Source organism: Harpia harpyja, chromosome 3, assembly GCF_026419915.1.
Source record: "Harpia harpyja isolate bHarHar1 chromosome 3, bHarHar1 primary haplotype, whole genome shotgun sequence".
In the NCBI taxonomy this organism is placed as follows: domain Eukaryota; kingdom Metazoa; phylum Chordata; class Aves; order Accipitriformes; family Accipitridae; genus Harpia; species Harpia harpyja.
Genome location: NC_068942.1, coordinates 76,901,820 through 76,916,206, shown reverse-complemented (window position 1 = coordinate 76,916,206; position 14,387 = coordinate 76,901,820). Strand labels below are relative to the sequence as shown.

The 14,387-nt window shown below is 46.3% G+C and overlaps 1 protein-coding gene across 1 annotated transcript in view; it reads right to left on the bottom strand.

Moving 5' to 3' along the window:
• Positions 1-14,387, bottom strand: part of RTN1 (reticulon 1) — a 122,268-nt gene that overhangs the window by 46,293 nt on the left and 61,588 nt on the right. Inside the window, exons 2-3 of the mRNA XM_052783483.1 lie at positions 7,145-7,882; positions 2,012-2,794 (exon numbers count right to left, since the gene is read on the bottom strand). Of these exons, the coding sequence (XP_052639443.1) occupies positions 2,012-2,794; positions 7,145-7,882 (1,521 nt within the window). The remainder of the gene's footprint in view (positions 1-2,011; positions 2,795-7,144; positions 7,883-14,387) is intronic.

Below are 14,387 nucleotides of genomic sequence, written 5' to 3'. Positions count from 1 at the left end.
GACCACTATATGAGAACAAGCCTCTGTTAGCATCAGTTTAGGCAATGACAGAAATTAAATGAGACACAATAGTTAGGCCAAAAAAATCTGAATATGATCAAGGGGGACTGAATATTGTAATAGGGCCTGAAGTCTCAAAATTGAGGGACAGGCAACTAGCTGCCCACGTGATATTCCCCAACTACTTTCCCCAAATCCAAGATCAAACTGTTAGTCATCTGCCCAGAAAAACACACAGAACACAATATGTGGTTGGTTGCAGAGACCAAATGCTAGAGACTGCAAGAAGGGTGTGTAAGGTAAATTCAATCAGCCCTACAGCTTCTAGGGTTTGGGCAGGGCCTGGGCCAGTCATACAAAACGGGAATTTGGGAAGTGGGAAAGAAATGGTTGGAGCTCATCCTACTCGTGAGGGAGCTAAGAGATGTACAGTGTGACATTGCAAGCTCTGAGAATCTGGCAGGAAAACATACTTACAAGCTATAATCATATGTTTCTTATTCAGCCTACTAATGTCATTAGTTCATTACCACTAAGAATATCGGTATTAACATATTTTATTGCACTGCAGATCTTGCAGTCCTCAGCACATTGTGCAAGTTCGGGCTGTTCCCTTACTAGACTTGCAGGCTTGGGTTCGCAGTGCTAGATAAATCAGTTGTAAAAGCGTGCCACTTAAACGTGTCTGCCACATCTCCAGACCATCATGTGGTCAAATGTCTGCACAAACGCGGATGGACAAAGAAGATGCTCTCTAAGCAGTGGGGGTGGGTTTCGCCCCCCCTCCATCTCTACCAGCTGCTTGCAAGGAAGCAGCAGCTCTCTGAATTGCAAAACAACATCCGACAGAAGAGCCGTGGACAGCCGCTGCCCCCCAGCCCAGTCGGGGGAGACGACAGAAGGGGAGCAGCGCAGGCTTGGGGCATCCCCAGTATCCCTCCCTTCCACACCAGCCTACAAAGCCAGAGGCACACAAAAGTCCTGGCTATTTAGAGCTGGCATCTTGCAAAGAATAAAACGCCTTTTTCTCTTGTGCGCCTTGTGAACGAAGCCAGTTACAGGCTGCAGGGACGCCTGGCAGTGTCAGTGTGCCGTGACCGTGTGCTACCCTTTGGTCCTCAAGGTTTAGCTCAGACCAAAAGCTGGTGGTGGCTCTAAAGGTTTGGTGGGTCCAGTCAGACCTCAGTGCCTGGCACAACAAGCCAGGACCTGGCTGGCTCTACACTGGCTTTGAAGGGATCCTAGCAGACAAGTGCCCTTGAGCTCACCTGAGTACCAGGGAAGTGTCATGCCCTTCCCCCTCCCAGAGCTGGATTAGGGAAGGGGCTTTCAGAGGGGCACACAGGATGCCCCAATGCACACAGAGCTGGGATGAGCACCCCTAAGCCACCCATCTCCCTGCACTATCCTGGAAACATACACAAAGCCCTCATTATTCAGGATGGAGGGTGTCAGCCACCATGAGAGAGATTGGTTTAAACTGCACCACCTTCAGAAACATGCAGACCCACCAAACCCAACCCCTCTCCTCCTCCAAATCTTTCTTTTTTCCTAATTGTATACTCAAAAACATTATCCTTACATTTTTGGGAGGGTCAGGACCACCTCCCTGATTACACCCCTTCCCTGGGGCAAGGCAGGTAGTATTTCAAAGGAAAAATGATCATTAGTTGCTCTTTGTCCTCCAGATGCCTGATGTACAAATCAGTCTTATGTTACTGGGATTCCTGCTTGAACCGGTATCTATATGCTTAAGCCTAAAAATTATTGTTGCTGGTATTTTTAATTTTTTTTCCTAAGGGAAAGGAAAAGGAGAAAAAGAAGAGGATGGGAAGGTCAGAGATAATGTGTGCATTGTCACAGGTATGCCCAGCTTCGAGTTGAGGTTATCGAGTGCCAGCAGCTCCCCCGGCTCGGCACTACTAACATCTCCCCTGCAAGGAACAGGCACTTCTCCCTCCTCCCCCTTCTCAGCAGCACGGCAAAAAACAACATAAACATCTGCATTTACCTTTCTGCTTATTTAAAAACGGTAGTAGGGGTGAAGCCAAGGGACTTCTTTTGCCAGAGTCCTTGGAAGACACTTTACTTTGGTTAACAACAGTTTCTTCAATGGGTTTCTTCAGGATTATTCTTTCCTTCAGCTCATCGGTGCTGACGGCAGAGGTCGGGGGCTCAGCACCTACTTTTGGTGCAACAAAGGAGCTTTTCAGGTAGGATGCGGACTCTGCCAGGTTTTCCCTGTTCATCCTGCTCTCTGTCGTTTTATTTGCTTCGTAGTCTGAGGCATCAGTGCGTGAGCTGTTCTCTTCCTTGATAATGTCCATGACCATGGGCTTCATCAGAGGGGAGTCCTGCTCCCTCTTTGGGCTCTCTTCGGAGGCTGATGAGGCATCACAGGACTCAATGATGAGCTCGCTGTCAAGCTCAGCCTCCCGCTCCTCCCGCAGGATGCTGTACTGGATGGAGGGGGAAGCGGGTGACGGAGGGGGCCCTCCAATGTGGCTGAAGGTCATGTAGTTGGAGTGCAGCACCTCCTCGGCAGCCAGTGGGTCCTCCGAGACCAGCTCGATCTCTGAGTCTCCTGACTCAGCGCTGCTGGCTTCGTTATCCAGGGGTGAGGAGACGGTGGGGCGCCCAGGTTTGACCCTCTGATCTCTCTTCTCCGTGGAAAGGGCTGGCGACTGCTGTACCTCCGGGGTCTCAAAGGAAAAGCTTTTTGCTTCCTTGATGGCACTGATGAGTTCATCCTCCGACAGGCTGCCTTTGCCCTGCGACTCTGAGCCGGATGGTTCTGCCACCCAGAAAGAAAGGGGGGGAAAAAAAAAAATTGTTAAGAATGAGATTTTCTGGCTGCTTATACAACAAACACAATAGATTTCAGGCCAGCATGAATCCCTCTAGCAGGGCTGGTAACATAGACAGAATGTCTCCCCGTCTGGGATAACTAACACTAATAACAGCTTGTCCTTACAGAGCGTTTCCCATGCACATACTCATTATAAAAGAAGTATCATTAGCATCATTTACTGAAGAAAAAGCTGAGGCACAAGGCAATGCTGGTCAGTGCTTGGCCACTGGCTCAGCAATATGGTTTTCACCAGGAAAATCACCAGTCATGAGGAATGTGGGCTCAGGCCACACATGACAGCATCTGACTGTCATGGACAGATACGGGTCTGTTCTGGGGACAAACGCACACAGAGCTGGTGGGTTCCTGACACCGCTGATCATAACAACCCATGTGTAGTTACTAGTAGTTTTGTCAAACTTTAACTTTCAGGTGTGGAAAGTTCCAGGTCAGAAACTTTTCTCAGACTTTTTTTTTTTTTTTTTTTTTGGCAGGGGGGTGGAATTCTCTGTTTGCTTTTATCTCAGCTGGGTCCAAGAATGAAAGTCATTTTTTTACTGTAATTCTTAATATCATTAAGAACTACATTAACCAAATAATGACTGACCAACTTGTCACCCAAAATCTGAAACAAAAAATTTCTCTGCATTTTCTGGCTCACACTGGAAGAAGATAGAGAGTGAAAATGAGCAGTTGAAAAGGCTGGCTGGTCATCCAGGATTAGCAAGGAGCCCACATCCTGTACTAGAAAGGAACCTAGCACCAGACTTCCCACCTGTTCTGCCTCCCTGTATATCACTCCACCACATGGGATTTTGTAATGAAATAACAAAGAAAGTAAAATTGCATGTAGAGTGTTCACAATAAGAGGTGACGGAGGCAGCATGAGGTGCATCAGCAGCTGTCTTGAGTTACTGCATGGGGAACCGGCTTCACTTGATCATTCACAGAACATCAGCCAGCCTCAAACCCAGACTGCACCTGGTGCATCAGCAGCAAGGCCAGCCAGACCACCTGAGCCTGTCTGTGCCAAGAGGGACCACGGTGGCAGTTTGCATCCAATCCCCTGCCGGCACCTGGCCACCACCACCTCCTGATCACCGGTTTCCCCTTTGCACTTCTCTGACCCAGAGACTGCTGCCATCCACACCCAAGACCCTCCCTTTTGGGGGAAAAAACCACTGAATTCCCCAGTCACGTTGAAACAGCCATCAAGCACACATGGAAGTTTGTCCTCTGGACTCTCGAGTGCTCATTCACTGATTTTATATCATTATTAACATGACAGGGATCACTAAGTGGCATTGCAGGCGTTGAGGGTTCAAGAAAGCTGTCAGGAAAAGAGACCCCCAAGTTTCCTCCTGCTGATGCTGGTAAAGAGGCCCATGGCAGAACACCACCAGTGTCTGCACGTCTGGGGACCACAGCGGAGTGTAGGGAGGTTTCCAGCCCTTCGGTTGCAGGTGTGGTGAGCCCTGAGCTGACCTGTGCCCGCTCCCAGTGGGTATTTGCCTTCAGTCTAGCCCTGCTTTGGGTGCAGCCACTGGCATCGGCCTCCTGAGCCTACCCAGCTGCACTGGCCACCTCTGGAAGCTCCTCTACAACAGAGGGTGGGAAAGAGATTGTACCAGATGTGACCTGGGACAAAACCACTATTTCTGGCTATTTCCAGACTTAATTTCTCATGGCAATAGTGTAGCTGATTTCTTCCTGATCATATGCCTTCCCCAAGATGAATCATGTAAACAGAGAGGTTTTAACGATAGCACCCGAGCCATGACGTCCTACTGGGAGATGGGTAAGAAAAAGAACCTGCCCACACCCCCCCAAGCAGTTTTGGTTTGTGCATCTGCGAAAATGCATGTCATCAGCAGTTTTGAGCATATATTGTTGGCATGTCTGCAGCTCCTCTGACAAAACAGCTCTCTTGTAACACATCCCTCTTGCATGAGAAAGTCCTTCTGCAACCCAGAGTATGGCCACAGACAGGATTAAGGTGTTTGGGACTGTTATGACACACTCCTGTCCGGATGCTGGGAAGTTTCTGTTGCATCAGCTGCGCTGAGCAGGACCCTGTGCATCCTTTTCCTCTGGCTGCGGGAAACCCATGTGAGCTGCACCACTCTTCTGCATTACCGCATGTGAGCATTTTCTCACTGAGCGATGACTTAATCCGGCACGCGTCCAAACAGGCATGTGATCGCCAGCCCTTGTAGCGCAGCAACGCGCCGTCCCTTGGCTTCATCCTGCTCCTGCCTGCGCTGGCAGTTTGTAACTCTCAGCCACGGCATTTACCTTGCGAACAAAAAAGTCCTTTGTGGCCAGCAGCAGGGTGTCACATTTACCGCTGGCATGGGGAAGCGTATAAATACCCACTGCCTTTCAGTGCCAGCGCAGTGTATGAACAGACCACGTCTTCCTTCCACAGAAAGATGATGGCCAGTAATTAAAAGCAAACTGTTTTCAAAAGTCCTGATCCAAGCAGGGGGGAACTGGGGGCTTCGCCAGAATGCTTGAGGAGTATCTAGGAGCAACGACTTTGCTGGGTCACTGAGTAGAAATAGTGAGGGCAGGTTTTACATTTCTTCCTCGCATATGAACGCGGAGTCTGAGCGCAGCGTGTCCCCAGCTGCGGGAAAGGGGGGAAATCCAGAGAAAACACCCTGTGGGAGCCAGCCCCTAAAAGAAGATGCCTGCTTCTTTCCTTAACGCGATAGATAAGCAGTCTTTCTGGCTTTCCAGCACCCCAATGCAAGGCAGTGGGACCTCCCAGGGCTGCTTGGGCAGTGCTGGCAATCAGCTTAACCCATGGAGAGGAACATTCCCATGCCAGCAATCATGCTGGCCACACCAGTGCCTCCCAGTAAGGCAGCAGCCCTGAGGCTCAGCCACGCACTATTCAGCTGTTACGATGGGATAAAGTTAACAAGTGTCATGGAGCCAGCTTTGAACAGTCAGCAAGGACTGAATAAATAACAGTTAATGCCTGAAGTTCTTAATTACCTTGCAGTGCAAAAAGTGTTAATCGATAAAAAACGGCATGCCTCAGAAGTAGCGTGTGATGTCACGCAGTCAAATAAAAGAAGAAAAATGGGACTTTAATGTCTATTTATTATCTAAAGTTTCTGGCTGATGCAGGCAGGATAAAATCATAGCTGCGGTGGACTCTATCTCTTTTTTTGTGTGTGAAAGTGTACAAATGCACACTCGATTTTGGATAGGAACTAGGTATTTCTCTAAGGGTAGATACTAGTGTGAGTGGAAATCCCAGACTGCCATTTTAAGGAAATTCCAGCTGATTTTTAAGTGCTTCTAGATGCCATCAAAGCCAAAGCAATGGAAATTTCAGCTTGGGGATGTTCATTGTCAAATGTCAAATGTTCATTGTCAAAGGGTTTTGATCCAGGACGTTGAAATTTAATTTCAAGTCTGAAAATTGTTTCCTGTCACAGAACTTTATTCCTTTTAAAAACACTATACTACTTTCATATTTTAGCAGTGTATAATATGGAAAATGAGGAATAGATATTATGTCCTACTGCAGTAATCAGACAATAAAAAATGTATAAACATGGGATTTTGGTGCTTCCCCAATAGAAATCAGGAGCCTTTAAAAGAGACTGGCCCTTTGTCCCTGCAGTCCCCTTTGTAAATGAGGTGACAGCATTTCTCTCCTCAGCACTTTCTAAAAGCAGCACTTTCACTTGGAAACAGCACTTCACCTTATTCTCTCCAAGAGCAAAGAGGTGTTAAAACAGCCATTAAAATTTAAAAAAATGAACCCAGACACTTGCAGCACCCTGGTCCCACACACCTCATTTCCTCTTGGAGCGTGGCCAGCCAGGGTGACCAAGAGACCCCAAAATCACTGGGATCCAGCCCAAACTGTCATCTGGCTGACAATACCCCCAATGACACCCGCCAACTCACAACTAAAGATCCCCATGGGGACCAGGCTCAGCAAGCCTGGATCTGACCCCAGCCACACTAGTGAGTGGCTCTCGGCAACTTATTTCTGTGGATCCCCAGCCCTGTCTTCCCCTCTTTTCACAGAGAAAGGGCAGCCCATCCTGAGCAGCGTGTTAGTGATGGGCAGCACAGTTCACATCCTCCTTCGGTTGGCAAAGCATGGTGCCTGAACAGAGTAGAAACACCTCCAGCCATGGAGACCCATTAATGTCTGCTCGCATCCACTTAGACCCCACAAACCCATAGTAATTCTCCAACACGTAGGGCTACAATTGCAACCACTCTCTGAATACCAAAAAAAATGGTGCCATGCACAAGCATTACCTGTGCCAGACGACGGTGGCGTGACAGACCCCGGGCTGTCATCTTCTGGCTCTGACACCGTCACCGTTGGTACCACCTCATGGCTCGGCTTCAGGCTGGTCTCTGGCTGAGTCGGGCTCGACTCTTTGCTGGCAGCTTCCCCGCCGCTTTCTGTCTCGGTGAGCGTGATCTTGACAGGGGCTGTAACCACGGAGGCACTGTGCTGATCTCCAGACCTTGTGTCTTCAAGCAGGTCTTGCTCTTTGGCTGCCTTCGTGTTCTCTGAAGCCATCCGCTGTGGTTCAGCAGTGTGGCTGGACCTAGTGGGTATTCCCTGGTACTTATCGATAAGGCCTGGGCTCTCATCTTCTGAGTCAGGGTCATGTTTTTCTTGGTATTTTATTTCTTCTGATCTACTTATGTCCATGTATTTATAAGCTTCTACTTTCATGGGATCTGCTAAGGTTTTATCAACTTCAGTAGACTCTGCAGGAGTCATTTCTATTCCCGAATCTGAGCTAAACAAGCCACGGGACTCAAACCCAGTCACATCTTGAACAGGATGCCCCAGCGTGTTAAACCCCTCTGTGCTGCCGGAGCAGGGAATGGGGCTGTTTTCCTGCTGATAAATGCCCGTGAAATAGGTGGAGTCCCGTGGGGTGGTGTAGTGGACGTCCGAGATCAGAGAGGTGTAGAAGGAGCTGTCACCTCCATTGGCAGTGGAGCCATAGTCAAAGAGGTGCGATGAGGCTGTGACACCTAAAGCAAAGACACAAAAATGGTGCACAATGAAGAGACAAATGCCTGCACGCATCAATCTTTCTGCAAAGCCGTACTCGTTCCCTGCTGGTTTTAGATTCAGTTTGTGCACCAGGCTTGGCTTTGCTTGGAAGCTCTTTGGGACTGTCTCTTACTATACCTTTGGGCGACATAGTGGCACATCTGTCAGACGAGGCTTCCAGCTGCTGTTGTATCTTAAAATAGCTATAATGATCCTGATAGCTGCTAAGAATACCCGGCCAATGTTTACCCAGCCTGTGCATAAAAATCTCCAGTGATGGCAATCCCACAACCTCCCTCACAATCTGACTCAGGGGCTCACCATCCAATAACCATAAAAAAAAATCCAATGTCCAAAACAAAAACAATCCTGAGCAAAAAATATATATATTTTTTTTTTTTAAATACAGAGAAATGGAAGAGTTTCACCCTAAGGAAACTTTTCATTAAGAAAAAAAATCTGCTGGAAAAAAAATCTGCTGGACAGAAATTGAGATAGAAAGTTGGTAGGCAGTTTTAGGTTTCATTTGCTCTTTTAAAAGTAGCCACCCTAAATTTGTGAAACACCAGGGCAGAGACTAAACACCCTCATTTAGTGATTTCCATGTGCCCAGAAAGCTGTATCCTGTGTGCATCATCTACAAAGCATGCTGGCATGAAAGCAGTTAAACCTCTACCCACGCCCATGCATCATTTTCATACAGTACTTCTAATTCCCTCTGTCAAGCTTTAAGTGCCTGTGGATGACGCTAATTAAATTACAAACAATGGCCACTTTCTATTTGCAGCATTAATATAAAGCACAGCTCGATGATGAGAACAGCAAGATCCCCCATGAGGGAGGCGGGATGTGGCGAGACAAATTTTTATAGGGGCTGAGGGAATGGGTATGTAGAGGAACAAAGCTAATGTCTGAAGGAGCTGGTGCCTATAGGAAGGTGGTATCCTCTTAACTGCTTGTACACTGATGCACGCTGCATCGCAGAGGCTGGCTGCCTTTCTCCGACCTCTGCTCATCACCCTGCAAGAGATGTGGGGCTCCTGACCTACTCCACATGTGCCCAGTCCTGGGCTACCATGCACAATGCAAACTTAACAGTAATATTAAAGGGACATTGCTGCAGCTGCAAAGCCAGAAGCTGGGAAGTGTCAGCGTGAAAGCTCCTGATCTACTTGCATTTGGTTATTTTCTTTCTCCTTGCACACACATAATGATACCATCACAACTATTTTTTCCCACAGCCCTCCATGCATTAGGCATGTGCAGCTCATTTAGTGAGTCCTGAAGCAATTCCTTTTCCCCTTAACACCGTTCAGTGTGTAGCTGCAGGCTTTGTTTTACTGCAAAACCTTGCCAGATTTTATATGCACAACCCAAGCCCTGCACAAAGGCAGAATGACCATTTCCCTCACGATATTTTTGCATCACTTGGTGCTATGATGACTTGCAAGCAAATTCTCTTCCCTGGGCCACCTTTAGGGTGGGAACAGTATGCTCCTCCTTTTACATGGGAAACTTGGCAGCATAGGGAAAAAGCAACCCCAAAGTGCCACACTTTGCTTTTCAGCCCAGCTATGCTATCTGCTCCCGTGTGTCCATCCTCACTGACTGCGGGTGCTGCCCACCAGCCCTCACCGCTAATCTGCTACTGCACACACGATGCTGACAGCAGCTCCATCCCCACACCCTGAGAGCCCGTGGCCAGGGATTCGCGGCAGCTGCCTTTGCCATATGACAGCACAGAGCAAGGGGTGCTGTAGCTAGCAGGGGAAAAATTATCATCACCGTTCCCAGTTATTCCTGGCTTTTAGTTTGCTCTTCTCACCACTGTGGAGCACTGCATAGAACTTTTCATAGAAATATTTATGATCAAGCCAAGATCTTGTTTCAGAGTGGTCAGGGTCGCTGCAGAGATTTTTCCTATGCATGTGAGTTTGGGACTTTTTTTCCTCTCTATCTGTGTAACTTTACATTTATCTACTCTAAATTTCACCTTCTACTTTCCTGCCAGCTCACTCAGGGCCGCAAGATCCTTTTGTACTTCGCTGCAGGCAGCTCTCATCCTCACTGCTCCAAATGACTCAGTCTCATCAGCTAAAGGTACATGAGAACAGAGCCTAAGCAGAAAACCACAGTGAAACCGAAGCAGAAAGAGGGCTAAGCTGGGCTGCCCAGCAGCCACATCTGATCCTACCTGACATCATCCAGTACCTCGCAAAGACAGCTCATACCCAAAAAACATTTCTAAATGATCAGTAAGCAAAAAGGGATAGGTTCTTTTGCTTGCAAATATTTTTCTTGCTGAACTTGCCTTTTTGAAAATTATCAATAAACAGGCTTGGATTTTCACAAATGTGTTGGTTAGCTGGAATTATCTGATGCATTGTTTATGCCAACATATTTCGGGCTGTGAATTGCTGACTACAGACTATTCATGCCTGTTGCTGCCAGTATCTGCTGTTTGTAATTTACTATTTGTGCTGGGTGAGTGGCTGTCTAAATCATGGGGTTTCAGGGCTGCTCTTTCATTAGATGATTCCTCAGTGCCTACTGGGCCTGATCCAAAGCCCACTGAATTCACTAGAAAAGTCTCATTGATTCTGAGTGGCTTTGAATGAGCTCAAGATGGCTGAGCAGTACTTTCTGCTCTGGGTGCTCATGAAAAATACACCGTCACAACACCATCAGTGAGCAAAAAATCTGTTTCTACAAACATCCCACTATTGCTAGTAAAGAGAGAGCACAAACATAGTCAAAGGAAATTGAAGTCACCATCAAACCAATATTCATGGATGCTGTTTGCAGCATTCATTTCTGCTTTGTCCACAGTATATGCGAGGCAGATGCACATGAATTTGTAGCACTTACTAATGCTGATCAATAGAGCAGTGAGAGGGTTTCTAATGCATTTGTGTCGGGTGCTTCATAGCAGGAGTTATAGCAACCCAGGAGAGCTCGCAGGAGAACCACTGTGGTAAAGAGAGCCTGGGAAAATATCATCCTATTTTTTATGTTATTCATCAACAGAAAGAAAAAATAACCCTGAAAGAGTCATCGACAGAAACATCACTTCACATTTTCAAATAGCACAAAACCAATGCTGTAGCAGATGTTAACACAAGAGCTGATTTAAAATGGACTCACTGTCGATCATAAACCTGTTTTTTTTTTTTTCTTTCTGCAGTGGTTTTGCAAATAACAATGAAACCAGAAAATGCATTTCTTACTGGGGTTCAGGAGGAAGACAAAGAGTTAAAGGGTGTGTGAGCATGTCCATGTGCATGTGTGAGTAGAGAGAAGGTTCACATTAGCAGGACATAGAGGGATCCCAAATCTCAAGGCAACCGCAGAGTCAAAAGCACTGAAGACAGCTGAAATTGCCTAATTACTAGGATTTAATGCAACTCTATTTCCACAGGGAATGATTTAAAGCCATTGGTAAAACTGCCTCTTATTTGGGAAGTGTGAATCTATCAGCTATTAGGCTGGCTATTAAAGACATGGAAACCTATAATAGCTGAGCAGATTTTTGCTGAAGAATAGTGTATTCAGAGCCTGGTGATTAAGCAATGCCCTTTCTGACTTTAAGTTTATTTAGTTCAATATCCGTGGGAAGGAGAAGCCTTGAATAGCACTGGTAACTGATGGCAGTATCAGATCTGAATTTACCCTTGTTACAAAGGCTTGGTTTTTTTAATCTGGATTTCCCTCAAATGTGCCCAAAAACTTGCCTGCCAATTCAGGTAAAGCAAAACTATTCAGCACTTGAAAGCAGCAGTCATGCTTTCTTGCAATATGAGCCCTCGGGAAATAATTTTACTTCCTGTGACCAGCTAAGAAGTAATGGGTCTGATTCAATCATTCAAATACAGCTGAGATGTGCAGCAAGTTACATGTGTTTTCATCAGCAGTAAAGGAAAAAAAAATTTGAAAATGACTGTTTTGTTTCCTCAGAATAACTAAGTGAATGCTCCAGAAATCCTCTCCTACAGCACTGGATTTAGAGCTATTTAGCAATTGACACAGGAAATAATTTAGAAATCATTGGTTCCATGCAGAGTAACTCTTAATTTAAGAAAGGCAGCTAAAGCCCAATTTGTATCAATGCAAGCTAAACTGCTGCAGTACACTGGAAGAGGAAGTCAAAAGTTAGCTGAGGATGATAGACAAGAAAAAGAGCTAATTTAAATAAAACTGCCTTTTTTTTTTCCCCAACTAGAGTATGCTCAGTGTTCTTAAAATTGATCACTTCAGAATATTGTGTTCAATTTTCAACAAAATAACCAGTTTCCACGTTAACCTGCCTTTCTTAATCTTCACATGCAACTCTGGTGACCTTCAATGGCACAGACAGACTGACACAGAAGGACATGAAATTTCAGTTCTGCAGAACAGCTGGCAACCCCGCAATGTGAGGTTCAGTATTTATTTTATGTCAGTGATTCAGTCAGAATTATTAATTTTTCAGAAGAGGAGGGGGGGAACTAATCTTTAATTAGATGATGCTATTTTTACAGCCTGGAGCTGCACTGAGAAGAGGAAGGATCTTTGGTTGCAACTGGAGGAATCAAGGTTTCAGTGACCTTTTCAGACAAAAGCAGAATAGTGTGAGCAAGCCACTTCCAGCAAATTCCTGTAAGTCTTTTAAATAGTTGGCTCTGACTTTTGCTTTGGATACTAAGCCTTAGGAGCCATTACCGGCTACCCCAGTTCTGCAGGGCTGGTAGCTCCCAGGAGCAGGGTCTCCCCAGCTCTCTCCCATGTCCACGCAGATCACAACTTCCTGGCGACAAGATCCACCTTGTCCTGTTTGGACAGTCCCTGACTTGCGGTAATTTATGGACTAGAGATAATAATAGGCAAAGGCCCATAAACGAGGTGAGTACTCTTGTTTGACTGGCTCCAAATGATGCTAGAGGGTCTCTCAGGCCACATGGCACTCCCAGTACCTCAGCCCTTTAGGTGTCATCCAGAGACTTTAGGTAACAAAGAGGCCAAAACTGAGCGACGAGCATTTTCCAGCACAGCAACTTTGCTCTGATCCAAGACTCCTGAAGGCACCACAGAGCTCAGGGATATGCAGTGACTTTCTTTCATTACTCAAACTAAAGCCTGGTTCTTAAAAAGTTATCCTATATTGTCTTAAAGACTGAAGGAGGTGGTTGAGCACTTTGCCAAGCTTTTTATTTCATAATTACCCTCTTGCCTAGAAAGGCTGATTTCATAGCAAGGCTGACTGTCTAAATCCAAGGAGCCATCATGGCATCCCATTGCACCTGACAGTGATGCAGGAGAGTCATATTGCCCAGACCTTGCCACCACCTAAACATCTGTATCTGGAGATCAAACCACAGCTCAGGGTCCTCTCTGATGACCAGCACAGACCACGTTTCCCAGCCCCACATCAGCAGCTTACATTCCAGCCTCTCCTTCATTTTTATTGTTCATCCATGACCACCAGATAGATGCATCTTCCTGCTTGCTTCCAAATACGCAACAAAAGTAGCTATTAAACATCCTGCCTTTTCTGTACCAAATTTACAATTTTGTCATCAGCCACTAGCAAAAAGCCTATGCTTGACCTTGGCTGCTTCTTATTCCTAACCTATCCTGAAAAAAGGAGAAAAAAAGGGCAAGACTTTTTACTTCTGGTCTTTTGACCCTTATATATGATGTCTCACTGTTTCTTTTTAGTTTCCCAACTCAGTTACCTTCCTTTTTAAAACTCACATTATATTGCCTTACTATGATCTCATCTGTAGTCATATACATCTTTATACAGATGTTCAGTGTTTTATCATGTTTCCACATCTCTTTACAGTACCCAGATGGACAGCAGTCCCAAGCCTATCTGCAAATTCAAAGCACACCCTGTTGTCTTAGATCCAGACCAAGCTGTTTCTTCCTCTCTGCTTGATTTCAAGTCCAACTCAAACCTCAGGAAAGCTCCGCAGATTTCCAAACGTCCTTTGCTAGTACCACTCCCAGCAGCGGCAAGGGCAGCTTGCACGAATGGCAGAGGCATCTCTGAGCCCCATGCCAAATCACACAATGCTTCGAAGTAGGCTGGCCACCCCCAGGGATATTTGAGGGTACCATTTGGAAGCCGTGCTCTCAATTTTGCAAGACCCTTCTCCATTAATTTTCTAACCTAAGACATTTCAATATCCATGCAAACCTCAAAAGTCCTTGAGTACTTGTGTGTCAGCTCAAGTAGAGTCTGAAACACAAACAGCTGAGACCTCTCATGCCAAGTGCAGGCATCACCATGTTGTGGATAACACCACTAAATCAGCTCTCAGTCTCCCCGGGATTAGCCTTTCTCAATAGCCAGAGCCAGCTGCCAGCCCTGAGCTATACTACCTCCGAATGCTATAGGTTAGATGCAAAGAGCAGCAAGCTGCTTGCAAGAGAACTGCACTAGGCATGCATCCCTGGTAGCAGTGCCAGCTATTCCCAGCTGCCAGGAGATGGTGCTCTTTG